The 23,379-nt window shown below is 46.4% G+C and overlaps 11 protein-coding genes across 11 annotated transcripts; 7 read left to right on the forward strand and 4 right to left on the reverse strand.

Moving 5' to 3' along the window:
* Nucleotides 1-979: 979 nt before the first annotated feature.
* Nucleotides 980-2,590, forward strand: erg12 (mevalonate kinase; the record flags this gene model as incomplete). Its single annotated transcript, XM_057089162.1, has 1 exon — nucleotides 980-2,590. The coding sequence occupies one exon, from the start codon at nucleotides 980-982 to the stop codon at nucleotides 2,588-2,590; it is 1,611 nt and encodes a 536-aa protein (XP_056948991.1).
* Nucleotides 2,591-3,447: 857 nt separating this feature from the next.
* Nucleotides 3,448-4,061, forward strand: N7483_005726 (uncharacterized protein; the record flags this gene model as incomplete). The annotated part of the gene is made up of 3 exons (XM_057089163.1): nucleotides 3,448-3,685; nucleotides 3,765-3,919; nucleotides 3,972-4,061. The coding sequence occupies 3 exons, from the start codon at nucleotides 3,448-3,450 to the stop codon at nucleotides 4,059-4,061; spliced, it is 483 nt and encodes a 160-aa protein (XP_056948992.1).
* Nucleotides 4,062-5,020: 959 nt separating this feature from the next.
* N7483_005727 (DUF924 family protein) lies at nucleotides 5,021-6,140 on the forward strand (the record flags this gene model as incomplete). Its single annotated transcript, XM_057089164.1, has 3 exons — nucleotides 5,021-5,047; nucleotides 5,104-5,450; nucleotides 5,543-6,140. 3 exons carry the CDS (start codon nucleotides 5,021-5,023, stop codon nucleotides 6,138-6,140), a joined length of 972 nt encoding a protein of 323 aa, XP_056948993.1.
* Nucleotides 6,141-6,450: 310 nt separating this feature from the next.
* On the reverse strand, nucleotides 6,451-7,808 carry N7483_005728 (uncharacterized protein; the record flags this gene model as incomplete). Its single annotated transcript, XM_057089165.1, has 5 exons — nucleotides 6,451-6,895; nucleotides 6,958-7,310; nucleotides 7,381-7,448; nucleotides 7,508-7,564; nucleotides 7,619-7,808. 5 exons carry the CDS (start codon nucleotides 7,806-7,808, stop codon nucleotides 6,451-6,453), a joined length of 1,113 nt encoding a protein of 370 aa, XP_056948994.1.
* A 750-nt stretch (nucleotides 7,809-8,558) lies between these two features.
* Nucleotides 8,559-10,186, forward strand: N7483_005729 (uncharacterized protein; the record flags this gene model as incomplete). Its single annotated transcript, XM_057089166.1, has 3 exons — nucleotides 8,559-8,777; nucleotides 8,862-9,590; nucleotides 9,647-10,186. The coding sequence occupies 3 exons, from the start codon at nucleotides 8,559-8,561 to the stop codon at nucleotides 10,184-10,186; spliced, it is 1,488 nt and encodes a 495-aa protein (XP_056948995.1).
* An 890-nt stretch (nucleotides 10,187-11,076) lies between these two features.
* N7483_005730 (uncharacterized protein) lies at nucleotides 11,077-11,397 on the reverse strand (the record flags this gene model as incomplete). The annotated part of the gene is made up of 1 exon (XM_057089167.1): nucleotides 11,077-11,397. The coding sequence occupies one exon, from the start codon at nucleotides 11,395-11,397 to the stop codon at nucleotides 11,077-11,079; it is 321 nt and encodes a 106-aa protein (XP_056948996.1).
* A 1,293-nt stretch (nucleotides 11,398-12,690) lies between these two features.
* Nucleotides 12,691-13,848, forward strand: ramB (bifunctional protein farnesyltransferase/protein geranylgeranyltransferase; the record flags this gene model as incomplete). Its single annotated transcript, XM_057089168.1, has 3 exons — nucleotides 12,691-12,920; nucleotides 13,022-13,126; nucleotides 13,182-13,848. 3 exons carry the CDS (start codon nucleotides 12,691-12,693, stop codon nucleotides 13,846-13,848), a joined length of 1,002 nt encoding a protein of 333 aa, XP_056948997.1.
* A 270-nt stretch (nucleotides 13,849-14,118) lies between these two features.
* On the reverse strand, nucleotides 14,119-15,525 carry N7483_005732 (putative L-serine dehydratase; the record flags this gene model as incomplete). The annotated part of the gene is made up of 1 exon (XM_057089169.1): nucleotides 14,119-15,525. The coding sequence occupies one exon, from the start codon at nucleotides 15,523-15,525 to the stop codon at nucleotides 14,119-14,121; it is 1,407 nt and encodes a 468-aa protein (XP_056948998.1).
* A 121-nt stretch (nucleotides 15,526-15,646) lies between these two features.
* Nucleotides 15,647-16,251, forward strand: N7483_005733 (uncharacterized protein; the record flags this gene model as incomplete). The annotated part of the gene is made up of 3 exons (XM_057089170.1): nucleotides 15,647-15,657; nucleotides 15,842-15,997; nucleotides 16,020-16,251. 3 exons carry the CDS (start codon nucleotides 15,647-15,649, stop codon nucleotides 16,249-16,251), a joined length of 399 nt encoding a protein of 132 aa, XP_056948999.1.
* Nucleotides 16,252-18,409: 2,158 nt separating this feature from the next.
* On the forward strand, nucleotides 18,410-20,437 carry N7483_005734 (purple acid phosphatase family protein; the record flags this gene model as incomplete). The annotated part of the gene is made up of 4 exons (XM_057089171.1): nucleotides 18,410-18,765; nucleotides 18,828-19,520; nucleotides 19,576-20,016; nucleotides 20,074-20,437. The coding sequence occupies 4 exons, from the start codon at nucleotides 18,410-18,412 to the stop codon at nucleotides 20,435-20,437; spliced, it is 1,854 nt and encodes a 617-aa protein (XP_056949000.1).
* A 654-nt stretch (nucleotides 20,438-21,091) lies between these two features.
* Nucleotides 21,092-23,250, reverse strand: N7483_005735 (methionine--tRNA ligase MSM1; the record flags this gene model as incomplete). The annotated part of the gene is made up of 8 exons (XM_057089172.1): nucleotides 21,092-21,361; nucleotides 21,452-21,929; nucleotides 21,993-22,360; nucleotides 22,410-22,541; nucleotides 22,592-22,678; nucleotides 22,744-22,815; nucleotides 22,871-22,989; nucleotides 23,049-23,250. The coding sequence occupies 8 exons, from the start codon at nucleotides 23,248-23,250 to the stop codon at nucleotides 21,092-21,094; spliced, it is 1,728 nt and encodes a 575-aa protein (XP_056949001.1).
* Nucleotides 23,251-23,379: the final 129 nt, after the last annotated feature.

Below are 23,379 nucleotides of genomic sequence, written 5' to 3' on the forward strand. Positions count from 1 at the left end.
TGGGCATGATCAACATTTGAATGTACATATGATCTACCTACCTACTCGGGACTTGAAGTAGTACAGATACCCGGCTACTCCGCTACTCCATAGACTACTTCTCAACATGGGCTCATGCAAGTTACTAGGGAATATTACTAATTGAACCCTGGGGTACACGGGTCCCGGCGTACAGTCCGCACACTCATGCAAGGTTAGACCAGCTCAGAATTTATGAACTCAGAAAGAACATTCAATGTTCGACAACTTGAAGGCTTCATTGTCGCTTCATTGTCCCATTATGATCCGGCCTCTCCGAGTCCGCCGCGTCACTAGCTGCATATCAAAGCCGCCACGGGAAGATCGGCGGGGCTGAGTAAACTATAATAAGGAAAAGAAAAAGTCAGTGGGAGCTGAAAAGACTGAAGAGTACTCCGTAATAAAGAATTCGTTTCAGCAATTATAGCCGACAGGTCAAAGCCAGGATCAAATCTCCTTCGTAGGACCGAGTACAGAGTGAAATAGCAGAGTAGATTGATACCCTAATACAGAGAGATGCATGGATCCTTTTACTGCACAGATAACCTGCATAAACTGCGTAGAAAGTCTCGTGATGTATAAGCGAATAAGCACAGAACACAGAAACCAATTAAAACCCCAAGAATAGATTAAATGGAACGAATAAGAATTACCAATTTAAAAAAATAACGGATCAACCCCATAAAGTCGGGGATCATGACCAATCACAAATTCCCAAGCTATGATTGGTTAATACGCGTGCCGTGGTATACTCTGTATCTTAGAGAACTGAAAATCCCCCTACACCTTTCCCCTCTCCATTGTTGACTCCGGTTGCTTCTCCAGGTTTATGTGTCCAGTTAGGACCATGCCATTCATCTTATAGTGCTCTATTAAACCCACATACCTTTCATCCCACCCCTTACTGCCCAATTTTCACCGATAATTCCGTTCTTTCCACCCCTGAATTTTAATATCAACCATGACAACAGCCACAGCGCCGCGATTGAACGGCAGTGTCAGGGCTTCAAGTAGCCAACGTCGCCCAGTCGCTCGTTTCCTACAAGAAGAAATTCAGGACGGTCATCTTCACCCTTACTCCAACGGTCACAGTAACGGCAACGGCCACAGTAACGGCGCGGACTCAGACTCCCAGCTCTCCGATAGTGGCTCCACCACCTCCAGCACAGCAAACGGAACTAGATCACGACGCCCAGCCATGTCTCGCAAAGCTTCATCCCCAATGGCCCCAACCTTTATGGTCTCTGCGCCAGGAAAAGTCATTGTCTATGGCGAGCACGCTGTTGTTCACGGCAAAGCTGCCATGGCGGCCGCTATCTCCCTCCGCTCCTACCTCCTCGTCACCACCCTCTCCAAATCACAACGTACAATTACTTTGAACTTCCGGGACTTGGGTTTGAAGCATACATGGGATATTGATGCTCTTCCCTGGGACGTCTTCCACCGCGCCGATAAGAAAAAGTTCTACTACAGTCTGGTCACCTCACTGGACGATGAACTTGTGGCAGCATTGGAGCCCCACCTGGAGGATGTCTCCATTGATATCCCCGAGGAGCAACGGAAACCCCATGTTCGCTCTGCCTCTGCATTCCTCTACCTCTTCTGCTCCTTGGGTTCCCCACAAAGCCCAGGTGCTATCTACACCCTCCGCTCCACAATCCCCACCGGTGCCGGGCTGGGCAGCAGTGCCAGTGTCTGTGTCTGTCTGAGCTCTGCTCTTCTCCTCCAGATCCGAACCCTTGCCGGTCCTCACCCCGACCAGCCCCCTGATGAGGCCGAGACTCAGATCGAACGTATTAACCGCTGGGCATTTGTTGGCGAACTTTGCATTCATGGAAACCCCAGTGGGGTGGATAACACGGTCTCCGCAGGCGGCAAGGCCGTATTCTTCAAACGAACTGATTACGAGAAACCTCCGACTGTCATCTCCCTTCCAACCTTCCCCGAATTGCCTCTCCTCATTGTCGATACCCAACAAACCCGTTCTACTGCCACCGAGGTAGCCAAGGTTCTGAGCCTGAAGAAGGCTCACCCTGTCGTGACCGAGTCTATCCTCGACTCTATCGACCAGGTCACCTGCTCTGCACGCCAATTGATCGAGACACCGGACTTCGATGGCACCTCTGATGAGACGATGGCACACTTTGGAACTTTGATCCGCTTGAACCACGGCCTGCTTGTATCTTTAGGTGTCTCGCATCCTCGTTTAGAGCGGATTCGAGAACTTGTTGATTACGCCGACGTTGGCTGGACCAAATTGACCGGCGCGGGTGGTGGTGGCTGCGCCATGACTCTTCTGCGTCCCGATGCCAAGCCTGAGGACATCCAGGAATTGAAGCGGAAGCTTGCCAGCGAGGGTTTCAACAAATACGAGACTACGCTTGGCGGCGATGGCATTGGTGTTCTCTACCCCGCTGTGCTGCGCAACGGCTCGGATGAAGAGGGCGGCGAGGAGATTGATCAACAGAAATTTGAGGAGGCAGAAGGTCACGTCGGTATTGAGCGCCTCGTTGGAGTGGGATTCCACGAGAAGCGCGAAGGCTGGAAGTTCTGGAAAAGAGCTGCTCCTTGATCTTCTTTCGCATTACTCACCTAATCGACAATCCTCTTCTCATCATTCCTATTGGCATCTAATGACTCTTTCTCTTTCTTTCTGTTTTTCTGATTCTTGAGTCTGGATTAAGTCCCTTTGGGGTTCTCTATTCCCACTCTTGTCTTCTTCTCTGTACACATTGTCACCTCATATGCATTATACACCCCATTTGTGATCGTGAGCCTAAGCCTGATTCCGAACCCATTCGGAGTGTGTTTTCTTTTCTTTACAGAAGCTACGGTTGTCTCGGATTGTTTTTTTTTTTTACAAATATGTTTTTATTACTTGGTTGGGTTGTTGGATGTCACCTGGGGTTTGTGATTCCCTTAAAGTGTTTTCGCATGAGCATGTCTTCGGCGCAGTATGGCCACTGGTTAGCGCCTGCTTCAGGCAGCTTGAATATCAATTAATACATGGTAATCTTTGATAACTTCTTTTATCTCTTATAATTTCCAAGGTTCTCTCCTTAAGTTTCTAAGTGAGCACTGCTGCCTAGACTGTTGCCTGGTGCGGCTCTACTAGAATAGCCCTGGAGTAGTATCATGATGGATTTCCGTGATTACTATAAGAGTAAGATTGAAATCCCATCTATGTGCGGATAGTTCCAAGGTTCATACTATGTACGAGTAGTAGAGGTAGGTGGATTTGCTGCGAAGATTTAGAATGAGCACCGACTCGGATTCGGAGTGCCGCTCATCACTGCATCATTTGACTCCTATACTCCCTCACCTTTCCAACACAATTTTCACACGAGATGATTCTCTCTCCCTAAAATACTCTACACTTTAGCAATGGGAAAATCTATTCTAATTCTCTATTAGTATACCCATTATAAAATGACAACGTCAATGGGACCTTCAACATTTGGTGTGGTACATCCACCAGCATGTCTCCTTTGTGGTATCGATGTTCTCAACAGAATCGACCTTGGAATAGTAACCAACTTACGGGCTCTGCTGAAGCAGGATCGATGGAAATTAGACACTGGCAAACATATTTTGGTGCCCGCAACCGAAATAGAGGATAAAGAATTCATCCGGAATCCTATATTATCATCCTGCTACTTTCGAGCAGGTAGGTCATCTGCCTCATGTTTTGTCTGATAGTATTGGAACTCGGAACTCAATATACTAAAGAAAAATCAATATTATAGTTGTCAAACTTCCTTCTTCTCGCAAATTGCACCTCACAGGAATCGGATCACAAGCAATGTCTCGGCAGCCAGTTACATCAGGTCGCGAACAGCCCTTTTTATACTACCTCCCAAGGGATGTTAGCACCGCACGAGTCTGTGGACATATTCGTCCAGTACGAAAAGAACAGCTTGACGACAAGCTGTTCATCGAATTCCTTCCTGCAGACCCTCACATTCAACAACGCTACACCGAAGTCTACCCTGCTGGACACATCTTTCACTATCACTGTTGGGAGATACTCGGTCATCTCATAGGGAAAGAATCACTTTCCAAGCCATCCATATGCACACGTATTGTAAAAGCTGCCAGAGAGCATTGGAACGTCAATAATTTGCCCTGGCACTGTAGCTATTATGCAATAATGAACTCATACTGCCATAACTACAGACACTTGAGCATGGAAGAAAGAAGGGCACTTTTCCTAAACCCATGGATAATACCCGAAGTGCAACAAGAAATCGCCTTCGCTCAAGAGATACTAGGAAAACCCAAAAGCCTTTACTTCGAGAGAATTCCACTTGAAATCCTCTTGATGATCATGCAGTCCGTTTTCCCACTCGAATATACTCATTCCGATGTGCAAAGTACGAAGAACATGTTATCTGTGTTTGAGTTGAATCTCCCAGATTCATTTTGGAAAGCTCGAATAATGTCACCGGTAGCCACCAAGCAACACTTGTTCTTCGAGTCGCATGTGTTGACAGAGACTGATGCCAACTCGGTGGATTGGCGGATCTTGCAACTTGGTTGGATGGGCCTTATTCTTGATAAGAAGTTTAAGGCCAGTGGCCTTCGGAATCGTGAAAGGATATTTGATTATATAAAGAAGATCATTTCGATTGCTGAAAAGTTTCACAAGAAACCTCTTTCAAAATGTGTTCGGTATAGTACTGTTAGCTCAGGGTCTTTCTAGGTACTTCACTTGATGATGATCTATGATGCCTTATGTACGTGGACTTGGAGTTATGCAATGAATTTGTAGCTACACATCCAGTCTGGATGCCTGAAATTCCTCTGAAACATTTGAATCCTTATTTATTCTGCCTTGATATTCGACAAGTCTACTATTATCCCTGCTCTAATGAGTACAACTCTACTAGTAGTAATCAACTGGTAGATCTACTATGGGGTAAATTCCGGGTTGATCTTCGGACCCGCTGACTCAGTGTTCCTCATTGCAACTCCCCGAGCTTGAGCTTGTAACCTCACCACCATGTCTGTCCTTGCGCGCACATTAAAGGTAAGCCCATGCCTCAAGTGCGCAGATATGAAAAATCAAACTGACCATTTTGAAAGGTCAATCCGGCAAAGCTCGCGCGGTCCAATTTATCCATCTGGAGGCCCACCTTGCTGTCGCAATCCAGACTGATAGTCCTCAATTCTGGCCAAGGACCTGCTACCAGGGGACTGAGAACTTCACATGAAGTTAGAAATAAAACAGTTTGCTCAAGATCTTACACAACACAGCCCCAAATGGCTACAGCTCCACCAGAACTCAAACATACCCTTACTCCGGCTCTGCTGGCCAAGGTCCGGACCTTCTGGTTCGACCATGTTAGTGATGAAAACTCTCTAATTCTACCAACGGGACCCGAAATGCAACGTTGGTTTTCCCGGGATGTGAAATTTGATAAAGCTTGCGTGTATGTTTCTCACTTTGATTCCATCCAACCCCTCCAAGTCATGTCAAATTGTCAATTCCAATATTTAAGCTAGTAACTAATATTTCATTCAGTGCACAATTCCAACCAGCTTTAGAAGCTATCATCTCTTCAGACGCAACATCTGAACAGATCCTAGCAGCAGTCAACACATCAGACCCATTAAACTGGCTCGGTCTCGTACTCCTCCTAGATCAAGTCCCTCGGAACTGCTACCGAGGTGATGAATCCAGACTCGTATTCGAGCGTTTTGATCCTCTCGCCTCAGCCATAGCACTCCAGGCTCTTGATCTCGGAATTCCAAGCCAAAGTCCAATTCGGTATAAATTATCCTACCGATTCTGGTTTCATCTCCCACTTATGCATTCTGAATCCTTAAATGTACATCAGAGGGCCGTTACTATCCATGAAGAAACGGCACAGGATGTGGAAGATTTCCTGAGATCAGATCGGGATTCTTTGGATGAGTATGAAAATAAGTGCTTTGATGTTCTGGTTGAGAGACAGGATGGGATGAGGGCTTGGTTGGCGCAGACGCTGGATTTCGAGAAGAGGCATTTGGTTATAATTGCGCGCTTTGGGAGGTACCCTCACAGAAATGGGGCTATGGGGAGGGAATCCACTAGGGAGGAAATGGAGTATCTGGAGAATGGTGGGGAGACATTTGGATAGATATTATCTATGGGGTAACGGGATGTATGTATCAATTGATGTACTATATTGTAACTTGAATAGATTAAAAACTCCACTTTAGATTGGGAATATACGACATTATGGATCAGTGCGTAGTGAACTGCCAGTGGAGCCTGATATGTATGGTCATGGTAGTGCTAGTGCCCATTCATTCGAAAGTTGAAAATTCAAGTCAACAGATGAGATATTGACCCGATCAGGATAAGCTACCTAGTAGCTCATTATAAGAAAAAGCTTAGTATCATTCTTCCAGTCTTAGCTCTATTTTGATCTCTAGAATATAAACATATCAAGTCAATATTTTATCCGTACTCCCATTATCCCTGGTATCCCTATCCCCATCCGTCCTCTCAACATCAACATCAAAAGTCCGATAAACAGAAATATCCTTAGACTTCGGCGGGAAGGCCGGCGAAAAAGGCTCTACACTGTTATCCTGGAAACTGTGCAGCTGATATGAATGCTGTCCCTTGCTATCCTTAGGCCTGAACATATGTGGATCAGTCACATACGCTTTCCCAATACTGCGTGAACGAGAGCGAGACGAGAATAGTGATAATCGGGGAAGGTAGGTTGTGATGAGCTTTTTGAAGCGCATTGCGCAGGCGCATATTATGCCGAGATTTATTTCGACGAGCGACCAGATGCCCAGGATGGCTTCGGTGTAGGTTGTGTCGGATGTGGCGTCGAGTTTGAGGACGTAAGGGAGGCGGGCGATTGAGCAGATGACGACACTAATGGAAAGTATTAGTATGGAAATTTGACTCCATTGTATTGGAAGGCTAACAAGACGCACCCTGAGCCCAAAGCTAACAGACAGCTAACAGTGAGTTTCTGTTTCGTTGAGAATTGAAGGTTGTGAATTGTCGGCATGGGAAGAGCCACGACTGCCAGATCGGACGCGATATTCAAGACTGCTTGTGCTAAGGCGACGTTCTCTAAGCATTTTGTTGTTCCAGTTTTGAGGGGATTGCAAGGTGCACCGGTGATAACACATAAGGTCAAAGTATAGGCGAAGATTGAAACTGCGACACCTGCAACACAGTAGCGATAGATGGTTGAGGGATTAATACGGAAGAGGATGGATAGAATAGCCATTTTGGTTATCGCTGGACATATTAAGTATGTCACGGTGTTTGGTAGTAGTGCCTGTTTGACGTTAGAAATGCCATTGTACATGAGTATCCATGGATATTCGGAATTCATCGAAGCATCGTACTTTATCGAACTTGACGAGCTGTGCAATGGATACATCCCACATGTGTTTGCCCCAGCCATATCTCATGACTGTAAATTAGTTAGTCTCTAGGTACTAATTTTCTGCCCACGGATGAGGCTGAACGTACGTCGGACCAAAGTCGCAAAATAGGTCGCAGAAACACCAAAAGAGATGGTTATAATGACTATGAAGCATTGCAATTAGAATTGGATCATATGCTGTTGAAGAAAATACACACCTAGGTCTATTTCAACCTTCTTCACCAATTTAAACGCCTGGAAATAACGAAGAGCAACAAAAACCGTCGCTAGAAAATAGGTAACGCCAAATGCCACAACCGTCCCTATTTGCAGTGAATTATAAGGAGTGTAAAAATGCGAGGTTTGACCAGCTGGCGGCTCCATCCCCGGTGTTGTGTACTCATCCATTGTGACCTCGAATTATCGCAACATGCGCACCCCTGGCACAACCTTGGAAAAAGGAGACATCGCAGCGCGAAGAAATCAACATGGGCACATGGCTTGACTATAAGCATCCTACTCGCACAAGTGCCGAGACATAAAACGGTGATGTGTCTGATTTTACCAGGGGTTATGATGATCTTGTACCATCCTGACTCCAACGACTCCACATTTGACAGCCATGACACCAACGCTAGCCAGATAAGGTTGAAAAGGCCGTTGAGGTCTAGCTCTATGGAACACTTCGAACACGCTAGATCCTTTGGGAGGAAGATTTTACTGGTGAATGGCTACGGGGAATGTCAGCCGTCTCCGCTAAGAGACTAATTGATGCAGCTAAATTAGTGCTTGTTGACAGGCCAGAATTGTCACTGGCCATATTTGAAGCCACACCGAACTAGATCCTTCTGACTCGTGAAAAATGAGACTCAAGTTCTTATTCCAGTTTAATGCAGCCTTTTTATGCTCTAGCGAACGTGTATTGTGGCTTTGATTATCGAAATCAGAAATTATTCCGTACTTGTGAAACACAATGCCGGAGCCACATGGCATGGCAAATATTAGGCAAAAGGGGCTATTCGCCGAGAATGTGTTTGTTTATTGGGGTTATCAGAGTGACTAGACTTCTGCAAGAAGAGGCTGCATTCTCTGTACTGCCTGGCTCTTCTTCCTGCAAATTCACGTGCTAATTGATCATCTTCAAGTGAACTCTTCAAAATGGATATGTTCTTTGGCAGTAGGCTCATAGAGCCGATCTCCGATGATAAGATCGTGCCATTGCACTTCTTCGAGGACAGCCTCCTTGTCCAGGGGAACAATATGGCCGTTTCTCTTGTATTCGACGAGGTACTGGATCCGGAAAAGCTGCGATCATCTCTTGAAGGCCTCGTGAAGAGAGAAGGATGGCAAAGACTGGGTGGACGATTGCGAAAGAACGTGAGAATGCCTCATTTCATTTTGGGAGTAAAATGACCAATCATAAAATCTACTGTATACTAACGAGTTCACTACACTGTAAAGGCATCCGGAAAAATCGAATGGCACATCCCACTCAAGTTCACAGCAGAAAGACCCACCATTTCCTTCTCACACGTCGATTACGGAATACCCGCTGCTTCTCATCCCGCTGCCTCCAAGATCCCAAAGCCCGATACCAAGCCGGCCATTGTGGGTAACCCAGACGATCTAGAAGAACTTGCATGGGAGTCTGGATACAAGTCGAACGGAATCAAAGACTATCTCACATCTGATATCCCGGTCCTTGGACTCCGCGTGAACTCCTTCACTGATAAGACTGTGGTGGTTCTGCAATGGCAGCATGTTGCATTTGATGCCTTGGGCATGCAGTACGTCGTCGAGGGGTGGCAGTCTATGCTCTGGGGGAAAACGGACGAAGTTCTTACTCCTTGTAACTATGAGAAAGATCCCTTCCACTCGTTTTCCGATGGTTCAAGACCTTCAACAGAGAGTCATATTCTTGCAGACAAGAGAGTTGGATTACTCGGCATTCTCAAGTGGGGACTAGGATATGGAGTTGATATGGTACTCCGAGCCAAGGAGAACCGTATGGTCTGTGTTCCAGAGACATTTTGGCGTCCGCAGTGGGAGAAGGCTCTAGATGAGCTTCGGGCTGAGGCCACGGCCAACGGAGAAGACCCCTCGAAGGTATTCCTAACAGAGAACGACGTCTTAACAGCTTGGATCTTAAGATGTGTTGTTGGTCAGAGGAATATGAACCCGAACAGAACTGTAAGTTGCCAAAGCCATAATGAGCATGTCTCAATAACTAATTAAACTTGTTCTAGGTCGCTGCGGCGATCGCGATGTCTCTTCGAAAAGCATTTGAGGGTGACCTGATCCCTTCATCAGCCGAGCACCCATACGTTGGTAATGCGTTCGGCTGGGCAAACGTCCTTGTCACGGCTGGAGACGTGACTTCAAAACCACTCAGCTGGCTTGCTCGGCAGGTCCGTCGAGCAGTTAATGAGCAAGGAACACGCGCTCAGCACGAAGCATACTACGCCATGGTACGAGGCTCTGGAACCGGCTTGCCAATTGTTATCCTGGGTGATGGTGATATGGCTCAAGTCGGCTTTTCAAATTGGGATAAGGCCGGACTCTTCAACCTGGATTTTTCACCGGCCCGAAAGACCCCTACAGATGGCCAGGGCTCATGTAAGCCTTCATATGTTCAGGAGAACCATGGTCCAGTCAAACCTGCAGATGGTTTCTTCATTCTTGGTAAAGATGCAAATGGAAATTATTGGACTTCTGCATGTGCTGTAAAGGGTCAATGGGCAAAATTTGAGGAACAACTGGAGAAAGATTTTGAGATGAGTCAGTGATTGCAGAATATCTCAGTCATTATGTACAGTTATTGAGAGTATCAATATCTTGCTCGTGTGTTCAAGACATCTGAATGATACCCAACTTAGTATAAATTAGCCAAGTAAAAAGATATCGCACAAAAGATCATTTCAAATCACCGTTCATTACCTTAATCAGTTTGGATTCCATTATTGATATGTTCAAGTTTGAATATGAAAAACATGAATCATACTTACATATCAGTGTTCACCGCAAATTGCAAGAGGCGCACAAATCCTAGCTTCAGCTCCAGCTTCAAAGGATCAATTCTGGTCATTTTTTTATTAAGCTCATGAACTCGCGCATACTTATTTGTAAGACGCGTACGAACCCTAGCCCTATCGGTGCTGACTCATTCCAGTCACTCTTTCAATAAGCTTAAGGACTCGCGCAAAATTTGCTTCGCTTGATTCACCTCCACCGTGAACACTGATACTTTTTGCCATGCTCATGAAGATCTTGCAAATTTGCCAACGAGCTTCCAACATGCGGTAAGCTTTACTCTCATTTGAACTCAGAGTCTTCAATGCAAAATGGGAAAAAGCCAGTGACCAAGCGTCTAATCCTTGATCTATCTCTTTTCCTCTTAAGGGAATCCATTCTAGGACTTTGCAAGCTATGAATATGCTTGATGATGTTTCGGAGCCCGTTTGATAGGAAGCCAACGCGATTTTCATAGCTCGGTAAGCAAGCCAATCCAGGGATTCTTTTGCCTGGGCAAGTGTGTCGAATGGACTATCCACAGATGGTGCGTCGGAACTTTGTATCGTATCAATATCAGTAAAATAAGAGAAGAGAAGAATGAAGACATTGAAACGCCGGAAGAGATTAATGAGGCGCGTAGATGGTTTATATGAGGCCATGATTTCTAGACCATTTGATAATGATTCAATGCTGCGTAGATATTGCCTCGCAAGAATTCAACACCATTAAACATAATGCACGCCAGGACGACTGAATCGAGATGCTCAACTTGAGATGTCACAATGCATCGAATTGCTTTGTTGTAATGTTGTAAGGCGAAGCGTTTTTGCAATGTGTCCGCTTGCGAGGTTGGGAATTTGAACTCCTTATACAGGGTACTCATAGCTACGGTCGCATGTAGAATGGCAGGCTCTTGGTGTGCTACCTGAGGAATATCGTGAGCCCAAAACGATACAGGTAATGGACCTGCAAGGCCATCATGCATCGAAAAAAGTCCAAGCTTTGGAAGTCAGCTTCTTGGGCTCCTGGAATGGTCGAGGGTCGTATACGCCGTAGAGCCTTTGGGATCCATTCTTTATAGCCATCACATTCGCGCCCAGTTGATGTGCATCTGATACAAGATGGCTGAGCTTCATCGCATTTGACTCTGCGTATTCTGAGGTATTCAAATTAGGTTGATATCAGATTATTCAAGGCTGGTGGGGTATTCACTTGCAAGTGACACCCAGTATGTGTTCTCCGAATTCCACTTCGAGCCATGATGTGCGCTGAGGCCGTACGGCGAATCTGAGGCCCAGTATCTTTCCGTCGGATTGAGAGTAAGAACTGCCAGTTGCAGTTCTCAAATTTCGAAGATTCAAATACCAGTGGGGACCAAATGGATGAATCATGTGCCTAGAACAGTATTAATGTATCGAGAGGGGTGTCCTGTCACATATAGGGCGGGATTCCTCAATCCTGCTCCAGGGCTGTGCTGCATACAGTTAGCATTCATCCATGGATAAATTGATATGAATGGCTTGATTGACGAGGATACACTCTGCCCCACTCCAAGCGCCTCTCCAGGGGTGATAGTGGTCAAATATGAGGGAGATTATGCATGAGACTTATTGATTGGTCTATATTCGGAGTAGCCTTTAGGCCGAGATCATGGGCCAAAAACTAGGTTATTGTAGAAAATATCTAGAATATCACAGTGAGCCCAAAACCTTGGAAGTGAAGCTTAATTTCAATTTCATGAGAAAAAGTACTACAATGTATACATTAATTTGGGGACTTTCGATAGAACGAGTCCTGGAGAACTCCGTAGTAACCAGTAGTATGATAAGCCAGTGAAATTTCCGCTTGTCGGGAATGCATATCCACAACATTGGAAGATATCTGTCTAAATAATCTCTCATAAATCATAAATTATATAATACAAAAGACGATCAATATTCATGGAATCATAGATACTTCTTAGTAGTTAGTTAGTTATTGTTCTCTTTGAGCCTCAGGCCACCAATGAAATCACAGCAAACAGACAGCGGCCCCACCTCTCTCAACTCATGAATCGACTCACTTTCCAACATAAAAGAAAAAGCATTTCCTTCAAAGACCGAGAAAAGATTTAAGGAAAACCAGGCGATCTCTCAATTCCGCGAATACTGAATCAGAAGGAGTTCAAGAAAGTGGTCGAGTCACCCCCTGCACGCTTCCCCAATCAGCATAACGCGCATCATTTATCGGGAAGAAAATCCCCCGCATCAGATTTGATAGCTTCACCCACTCCATCAAAATGGCCGGAAAATACGAAAGTGACCCCGAATGGGCCTCTGTGACTCCAATCCCTTTGGATGATGGTGAAGAATCGGGCGCTATGCCTCTGGCGTCCATTGCCTATCCTACCGAGTACCTCGAAGCAACCTCTTATTTGCGGGCGGTGATGGCCGCAAATGAGATGTCGGAGCGCGCGTTGAAGTTGACGCAGGATGTTATATCCATGAACGCAGCACATTACACTGTTTGGTGAGTTTTCCACACTGCTTTTCATATCTGAGTACCTTACCTCACCTCACCTCCTTTTACGTCCCTATATCCACTTAATGAACCCCACTAATCCATCCCAGGATCTACCGCGCCAAAATCTTGGTCGCATTGGAGAAGAGTCTCGAAGAAGAGGTCGCATGGTTGAACAAAGTTGCTTTGAAGTACCTGAAAAATTATCAAATCTGGTAATACACCACAACACACCACCCTCTTCTGATCCCAAGCTAACAACTCCCCCAGGCACCACCGTCAAGTACTCATGTCCTCACGGAAAAATTTCCCAACACTCCCACCCAAGGAACAAGATTTCCTGATGGACATGTTCGCTCAAGATAGTAAGAACTACCACGTCTGGACATATCGCCACTGGCTAGTCCGCCACTTCAAGCTCTGGGACAACCCCCGCGAAATCGAGGATATCAATCATCTCCTAAAAGCCGATGTGCGGAATAACTCTGCCTGGAGTCACCGTTACATGCTTCGCTTTGGACCCCGTGACGGTGAGTTAGATGCCGGTATGGCTAACGCGGGAGATATGTCGACCACACCCGGTGAGAAGGGCGTTCTGGCTGTTGTTGACGAGGATATGGTTGATGCGGAATTGTTGTTTGCGCAGGAGGCTATTGTTCGCGCTCCGGAGAATCGTAGTCCCTGGTGGTTTGCGAGAGGTGTGTTGCTTGCTTCTGGCCGCGGACTTACTGAGTGGGAGGAGTTCGCTGAGAAGTTTGTTGATGGCGATGCGGTTAAGAGCTCACATGCTATTGAATGGTTGGCTGATGCTTATGCGGATGGAGAGAGAGATATTCAGGCGGCTGAGATGCTGAACCTGTTGAAGGATAAGTATGATCCTATTCGGAAGAATTACTGGGATTATCGGATGAAGATGCTGGATATTCCTGCCCATTAGGGATCTTTTGGGATTGATTTGTTCTTCAGGTATCCAGATGTCTGAAATGTGTATGAAAAGAACTTCAATTTGAAATCTCACTTTCTTTATTACACTTGCTTCTTTCAAGTTCAAATGTTTCTAGGTAGAAGAAATGTATTTTTGTAAAAGTAGGAAAACATGCAGCATTGAACGGGTCATGATAAGAAAAGATTAGACAACAGAATAAAATGAGTATGTGAGGTATATAAAAAATGAAAAAGAAAATGCAAAAAGTCTTTAGATCATAGCTTAGGCCCATCCCTGTTCCAGTAAGCGTCTATATTCTCCAGCCATATCAATAGTAACATTACTTCCACCACAAACAATGATGACAACCCTGCTCTGTGTGTTCAGATCAGGGAGAAGCTTCATTAACTTTGACTTAAGTTCAGGAGTTTTCGTCGATGTCCGACCATTATCGCCGTTCTCCGCCTCAGGTTCGGGGTCCGTATCATTATCCGTTGACAATCGGTCATCGCCGTATCCCTCATCAGGAGAGACAGTATCATTTGCACTCCGCTTCCGCTTCTTAGAGCTTTGACCTGCGACAGCAGTCGCCGATGAAGTAGAAGTAGAAGTAGCGGTGGCAGCATCGCCGATAGCCGCTTCAACGCACACACCGCATGCTAGCTCTACTAGCAACCTTTCGTCATCTGCAAGGCGGAGTACACCCCTCGCGGCCTCGGCATCTGTGAGCACGGCACTGTGCACCTTGATACCAGGTGGTGGGGCCACGGCATATTGGAATGTGGTTTCCGATACACGGATGGCGCCGAGAGATGTAGCTTGGGAGGTAATCTTAGGAAGGGAGACAAGGGAGTTATTGGCGATGGCTGCAGCCAAGGAATCGGTACCGTCCGTTTCGATGGCGAGGATATTGATAGGGCCTGGGTCTTTGGAAACAGACACAGAGGTAGTGCTGGGTGTTTCCAAGGAAGTATCTAGGTAAGAGTGGGCAGTGCTGGAAACACCATTCTCATTCTCGATTTGCTTCTTGCAACGTCGCTTCTCAAGACCCATTACAAGACCATTGAGAAGACCACCACCGCCAACACTGCAGAGAAGTGCATCTAGAGGAAGTGCCCGCCCGCGGTAAACTTGCTCTTCATCGGAATTGGCAGTTTGGGGTAGTTGCTTCTCCAGTTCATCGATAATAGTGCTATTGCCCTCCCAAATAGGCTCGTTATCAAATGGATGTAGTGCAATCTTGGCCACGTCCTCATCATCTCCAGAACTGGTCTTCATAATGACATCTTTCATATAAGAGCCGGCCTCAAAAAAGGTCTCTCCGTGGCGGATAACATCTGCCGCTCCGGCTGCACGTAGCTTCTCCAGCATCAAGGGCTTGGTGGAGAGAGGCACCACAACAGTACAAGGGTAGCCCAGGGTTCGGGCAGCACATACAGCTGCTAATCCAGCGTTTCCACCGGAAGAAGCGTAGAAGTGGATTCGACGGTTGGCGTATTCGGGTTTGCGAAGATGGGACAGAATCTGGTTACCCATAGCACGAGACTTGAATGAACCGCTAGGTTGAACATTCTCAAGCTTGAGGAAGATGCGGCAACCTGCCGCCCGGGAGAGAGCAGCGGATTCGACCAGTGGAGTTTCAATCCATGGGTTTTTGAGGGTTGGGGTTTGGTACTCGGCGGAAGGCATGACGTTGTGGGTCGAGGATGTTCGAATCAAAAATGTATAGTAGTATATAGAAAGTTCTTTTTGACCTGGAGAAGGCAATCCTTCCACCTTGGGGGTATAATGAAGCGAAATTGAATCCCAAATGGCTTTGAGGTATGTTTTGATATAGATCAGACTGTTACTCGATCCTCAATGGAGTATATAAGACGATTAAAAGAAGCAATCAAGATAAAGAGTATCAGTCGAAGCAAGATAGGAAAGAACTAAAACTTGTTAATTCTTAAAGAAAACCAGTAGTATACAAATATTGCAACATGTTTTGATATACACACGCAAGCCCTACTTTCCAGGCCCGCCATGGTGTTTTCCGACGGGAAACTGAGCCCGTTTCCCGCCCCGAGTCTCCGTCGAAAGTTGGAGATAAGGGCGAAATCCACGGATCTGGCCCATTATTTCCCGTCGATAACCTTCAAGTTGTGGGTATCTCCAATCAGTAAGTTAACTATGACATATAGGATCACTATGGTGGAGCTGCTTTGGGTTTATGTAGTTTCGACCCTTGCGTGTGACTCGCTGACTCCACGATTTTGTGCCGGCAATCTGCACCTATCTCGTCACGGTCCGGACATGGCGTTTGAGATGAGACAGTCTGTTCTCCTAGCCGGCCTGCTAGTCGACATCTGCAAATACAGGCACATTCGCCCTACAATCGGTTTGGGCAATCTTTCCTGTGCAGTGAGGTTGTAAATTTGCACCGCAAGAGCCTTGTCGACCTTGGTCCTTGGCTGAGGTCCTCACCCTACTAGTTTGGAACCGAATATGCCCATCTGGCAGGTGATCGGACTGGTTCGGCTGTGATATGTGTCAGCTGGTACTAGCTAAGCCAGCCCAGTTTATGTGACTAACACAAACGGTGTTTTTTTATGTTGACCGCAATAGTTCACTGCAGTCATTTCGAGACCCTATAATGGCCTGCATATCCATAAAGCCGTGAGGCGTCGCCGCCCGCGTTAGCCCACGTGGAATCTTCTCTTCAATAAAAAACAGCCCGTGTTACGTTTTTATGTCGTAAAATAATGCTCCCTGGATAAGAATTTGGAAGAGACGAGCAAAGATCCTCTGCCAGTGGTTTCAATTAATAATGCATTCACATCGATGATGAGCTTTATTTGGATACATACTGAGGAAGACGGAACTGGAAGATTTATATTCACCGGACTAGCGGTCAGGCAATCGTTATTCATAAATAGAAGACCCCCATCATGATCTCGATTGGACTGAAAATGTTGCTCAGTTGCCACATTTGACTGGTCAAGAGCTTCAATCATATTGACATCTGAACGGGTTAGCTATTGTTGAGGTTCTTCCAGAGAAACGGGCGTTTTGCAATGAGCTTTGAATGATTATCGAGTGTATCACGATGATCTGGTAATGGATAGTAATCCTCAGTCGCTGCTCTAGCTCCAATCTCTCCGGGCATCGGGTCCTTGAAGTCTGATTGAGTCCCAGTGGATGTGCGCCGGCTAAGCCACAGAAGTGCCGCATAGCAAAAAGAAATATTTGATGGTATGCTGATCAGAAAGAATAGTCGAAGATCTGTGTGCTCTCTTTGTATAACGCGACTCGGACTATCCGAATATTGAATTAGATAGATAGCATTTCCATCCGTCATGGTAGGGTGAAGTGGGAGACAAAATATTTGAATCAGGAGTTGCTTGGTCGGGGCCCCCTGGTACGGCTAGATCCGTCCTTCCAGATGTCTGGAGGCCGCGACTAAAGCTGGAAGAGGACTCCTGGAGGCTATGGGTACTCTTTTAGCAAGCCCTAAAGTGCGTAGGTGGGTGCAACCATGTCAGCAAAGTCCTGATCGGTGCCACCGTCACGGTCCAACACCTTGGTCGATAGTCCAGATGTCATATCCATTGAATCTTCGAATATTCAAGAATGATATGAATTAAACTTTAGAACACGGTAGGCATTTCCAATGTTGTGGACAGCCCACAAATGAACTTGAACCCAATATTCATCGCTTTCCGTATTCAAATGTTTATGTGTTTTAGCATGCGCGAGGGAAATGCCATTCAAGGGATCATTCCAAGATTTAATATGAGAATCAGATAGATAGAGCTCTTATATGTCCGAAGTACCACCCATCTCAAGTGCTTAGATTATATAGTCTTTTTAATCCCAACACCTGAGGTAGATATAGTGATCGGCAGGCTTTTAAATGAAACAAATCCGAATCCGAATACGAACTCAGCCTTGAACTCCAATCCGAGCCCTGGAGTCAATGCCTATTCGTAGACGACAGTTGGACGCCCCAAATAAGGATAGTCAACCTTCTGTCCATGGTCTGAGCTTAATTGATTAAAATTTACCTTTGAGCTCTGCTGCCCCGGAGGCGGGGCATTGTCCAATACATGATCTTGAAAAGTGCCACATCACCAATAGATATAAGCGTATAACGAGGGTAATTAGCACAATAAAGTAAATGCGACCATTATGTAAATCCATTGGTCGACGACATTGGAAGGCATCTTGGGGAGTCATTTAAGCCTTAATTGAAACCTTGGAATAACCGCAAGCGCCTGAAGTGCCAGTGAAAAACCGGCTAGAAATGCTAGCTTTAATGCCCTAGCCCACTAGAAACCCATGCCAGTGGCAGCCACTGGCAGTGCTACTACTATGTAGTATTTTTATCGTTGATTACCGCGCCAATGGCTGGAATGTTTATATCCACGTGTTGGAACTACTCCCAAGCTACATTCAAGATTCAATATACTCGGAAATCCCGCAGCAGGATGGTATTGTTTATAAATTATGGACGTTGACCACAAGACTCGGATGGAGTTGATTTTATCTTACACTCTGCAACAGACCACCTGCGATCACAGGAATTTGCCTCATGAAGTCCGCTCCTGCATCTGCACTTCTCTTTGCACTGTCTGGCATTTTTGCTCATGCCGCACCAGTGTCAGATGAGCGGTTTCCATATACCGGACCAGCAGTTCCAATTGGTGACTGGCTAGACAACACTGTCAATGGAAATGGCAAGGGATTCACACGTCTAGTGGAAGTTCCCGCAGTGACTCCTGCTAAGCGCAATCCCACAAACAACGTGAACGTCATATCCTTGGCATATATCCCCAATGGCATGAATATCCATTACCAAACACCTTTCGGCTTAGGCATCGCGCCTTCAGTCAAATGGGGGACGAGCAAGAATAGACTTACCAAGTTCACCCAGGGATCCACTCATACGTATGTGCACATGTGCTTGTGATCATACTACAGAACAATGCTGATTGACCATATCCATTTAGTTATGATCGTACGCCTCCTTGCTCGATGGTCAGCTTGATCACTATGTGCAACCAATACTTTCATGAGGTCAACTTGCCTAACTTGAACCCCGGTACAACCTACTATTACCAGATCCTCGCTGCAAATGGCACCACGGAATCAGAGATCTTGAGTTTTACCACTGCTCGCCAAGCTGGAGACAAGGGCTCGTTCAAAGTTGCGGTATTGAACGATTTGGGCTATACCAATGCCCAGGGGACTCACCGACAGCTCGTCGACGCGGCTAATAGTGGTGCAGCTTTTGCATGGCATGGTGGTGATATCTCGTATGCCGACCAATGGTCTTCTGGTGTCCTGCCATGCGATGATATTATACCTGTGTGTTCCAATGGAACTAGTTCGACATTGCCTGGCGGTGTTATCACCGAAGAATATGCCAAGCCCCTGCCCAAAGGAGAAATCCCTAACCAAGGTGGTCCTAATGGGGGTGATGCCAGCTCTATCTATGAGACAAACTGGGATATCTGGCAACAGTGGATGAATGATGTTACTCTCAAATTGCCATATATGGTCATGCCAGGTAACCATGAAGCCTCCTGTGCCGAATACGACCTTCCTCCTTATGAGTTGACCGCGTATCTGGTCGATGATAAGAAGAATGCCTCCGCAGCCTCAAGCAATCTAACATACTATAGCTGCCCTCCATCTCAAAGGTGCGTTCGTTCCGTCATATATCTACAAGCAACAGGACTGATTGAATACAAATAGAAACTTCACTGCTTATCAGCATCGTTTCCGTATGCCTGGACAGGAGACTGGAGGCGTTGGAAACTTTTGGTATTCCTTCGACTACGGTCTAGCCCACTTCATTTCATTGAATGGCGAGACCGATTACGCAAATAGTCCGGAATATAGTTTCCTCGAGCATGTCACTGGTAATGAAACTTTGCCGACCGAGTCAGAAACTTTGGTCAACGATAGTGGACCCTTTGGAGAAGTTCATGGCAGCGTCTACAACAACACAGCCTATGAACAGTACTGGTGGTTAAAGAACGATCTTGCCAAAGTGGACCGTAGCAAGACCCCTTGGGTCTTTGCCATGAGCCATCGTCCAATGTACAGCTCGGATCCAGCTTCCTACAAGGCTCCAATGCGGGCAGCATTTGAGGAACTAATGATTGAAAACGGAGTTGACGCTTTTTTCTCCGGGTAGGTCTTGCCTTTTTATCTCCTCTCAATTTGGAGTTTCATACTGATCAGTGGTAGTCACATTCACTGGTACGAGCGCATGTGGCCAATGGCCAATGGCACAATCGATACTTCTTCCATCGTCAACAACAATACATACTACACAAACCCTGGGGTCTCGATGACCCATGTTGTTAATGGTCAAGCAGGCAACGTTGGCGGCCATACTGTTATTGATACGGATGAAATTACCAACATCACTGCCTTTTTGGATCAGGAGCATTATGGTTTCAGTAAGCTCACAATTGAGGATGAAAGTGTGGCCAGGTGGGAGTTCATTCGCGGCGATGATGGATCTATTGGGGATTCTCTTGTTCTCATGAAACATCCTTCGACTCCTTCCCACGCCAAGGGCAACCAGATCAAAAACGACCACCACTAACCTGCCGTGTTGGTTTGAATGTTATCCAAGAATTATTTACACTTGAAAAGCGTTTTGCTTAATGAGACTCGGATCAATTTGAATTTTGGCCCGGGGTGGCTTGCAAGTCCGGATGTGCAATGTTAGATTGGCCTTGAGAGGTCTACTAGTACTAATTTGATCTATGATCTTAGGTATAAAACGCAAACTCGCTCAGTACTACTAGTACACTATCTTGTTTAAATCCTATCATGATGACGGCCGGGAAATATGGTGAAATATATATAGATAGGTGGTGTTTATTTAAACCAATTAAATGGTACGCGCCGGCAAAGTTCCCCGCGGACTTGGTGGCGGGGACAGAAATAGATCATGTTGGCTATGACATGTATCAAGGTCGAAATGCCACGGTTTTAACTCTATACCAAGGCAAAGCATGGCTATTTCACCGTCACTCCCTTTTCCACCATAGTGTACACGCCAGGCTGGCGTCACGCTGGAAAACCTGGCAACTCAGCAACCGCCGTGTGGGGAGACTCAGGAATCTTAATAAAGCTGTTGCATCTGAGCGGGGAATGCTGCCGATCTTGATTCAGACTGGCGTACCCCTTGAGATATGATTGGCCCCTGGATCATTCCTCTTATCAAATCGAAAAGACCTCGGGATCAAAATTCTTAATTCTCTGCGAGTAAGGGAGGGAAAAGATGACCTATCTTGATGCCCTCACCGTAATCTGGATCCGATCCATACCCTGTGGCCGAAAAGGTCCGCTTGGCCGGATTGGAAGTATCTATGCGGAGGAGTTCCAAAAGCTCTTGGGATTTGGCGGGCATGAACGGCTGGAGTAGAATGGCTGATATGCGAAGTGATTCCGCCACATTAAACAGGATCCGCTGAGGATTGGGATTTTTCCACGGCTCAGTCGCGTGGAAGTACTTCTGGGTCTAATTGGGGCGCAAAAAACGGTCAATCACTTACTTGTCCGATTGGGGGATGGGGGAAATGGCGGGGTCTCGGGCATCTTTTGTTCATACCTTCTCGGTTATGCTCATAATTTCCTGCAGAGCGGCACGCGGGTTTAGTCCGGTCATATGCTCGGCAACCCTCGGGGGTGCTGAAGCTAGCATCTCTTGAATTCCCACATCCTCCGGGGTTGGGGCCGGAAGCTTATCAGTCATAGCATCCTCGATATGCGAACGTAATTTTCCTTTCGAACACCCAATGGTACGCGAGGCCAGATTGCCGATGCCTCCTTGAAGCCATTTCTTATAATCTCGAACGATGAAGGAATTGTCGTAATCAGAGTCATCACCCAGACCTCCCTGGTAAGCCAGGAAGAATCGCATACCGTCCACGCCAAACCGGTCAATGGCAAAGAATGGGTTCACTACGTTGCCGGTAGATTTCGACATTTTCTCGCGGTTCATTGTCCAGTGTCCGTGCACGAGGACGTTCCGGGGCAGGGGAAGATCTAGAGCCATGAGAAATGCAGGCCAGTAAACACAATGAAACCTGTCGGGTGATCAGCGGTGAAATCCGGCTTTGCACGCCACCTGAGCACTGGATTGCGCTTACCGAACAATATCCTTGCCCACTACGTGGACGTTGGCAGGCCACATAGAGTTGTTTTCCTGCCCAGGTGGGAAAGGATATCCTGCTCGAGTCAGGTAGTTGACCAATGCATCTAGCCAGACGTATATTGTTTGCGTATTATCGCCGGGAACCGGAATACCCCAAGTCAATCGTTCTGATGGGCGGGAAATTGACAAATCTTGAAGACCAGCCGAGACAGACTGAATTACAGAAGTGGCATACTTTGATGGTGTGATGAAAGAATCCGGTCTTTTGTAAAGTTCGAGCAGGCGGTCTTGGAATGCTGAAAGGCGGAAGTGATAATTGGTTTCTGAGGACCACTCAACCTCTTTTCCTGTTTCAATTGATACCTGGACACATGTGAGCAACATCCAAGTGGAGGGGTCTGTGATATCTTACCATTCTCTTTCTACCAGTTGCTGGGTCTAGGGAATTCTGCACCTGGGTTTGTGGATAGAAAGTCTCGTCGCTAACAGAATACCATCCCTCGTGCTTCGATGTGTAAATGTAGCCTCGATGCTTAAGCATTTGCTGTTTTCCTCTGTTAATGACGTCCTTGAGTCGAAATGAATCCAACGCACCCAAAAGTATTGTACAGCATCACGGTGTTCTGGGTCGGTGGTGCGGATGAAGTGATCGTTATTGAGGTTTGCAGCTTTCGACAGGGCCTTTCGAGCGAATAATCTTAGATAGAGGCCTTGGTAATTTGTTTGCGTTCATTCAAGTTACACACCTCAAAAGTTCGGCAGTTCATATCGCAGAAAGCCTGTGTATCCATCCCGGCCTCGAGGGCAGCTTGTTGAATCTGACACATGATTGTCAACCAAGATTCTTCAACGTTGTCCAGGTTCCTTATATACCTTCATGCCGTGTTCGTCGGTGCCGGTCAACAGTTGAGCATCGGTGTTTCCCAGCAGGACTTGCCATCGTTTCAAGATATCGGCGATGACCATGGTGTAGAGGTGGCCTACATGGGGTGCTAGTGAGGGCAAGTAATTAGAGGACATTCTCAAAGAACTGTATGCCATATTTACTTACCGGCATTGACATAAAAAATAGGAGTAGTCACATAGTATGGCTTCTCCAATTTCCCCGGACTCGGAGCTGTTGGTGTCGCAAGTCCACGGTGGAGAACCTTAGGACTTCCATACCTGCAAGTCGAACAGGTCCATGACCGTCTTGAGTTCAAGAGCAGACTAGCTCTAGAAAGAGCGCGAAATGGCGCCTTTATAGAAGCCATTGGGGATATGAGTTGTAGAAAGGAAGAAATGGGATGGTCCGCATCGCGATCCGCGGAAGTCAGTGGTCCAAGCTCCACCCGTCATTTTTATGATTCATTCAATTTTTTAGAATTCTTTCTTTCTTTGAC

The sequence above is a fragment of the Penicillium malachiteum genome (genome assembly GCF_028827825.1).
Source record: "Penicillium malachiteum strain IBT 17515 chromosome Unknown utg000002l:1.0-8849297.0:1.0-8852440.0, whole genome shotgun sequence".
Taxonomy (NCBI): domain Eukaryota; kingdom Fungi; phylum Ascomycota; class Eurotiomycetes; order Eurotiales; family Aspergillaceae; genus Penicillium; species Penicillium malachiteum.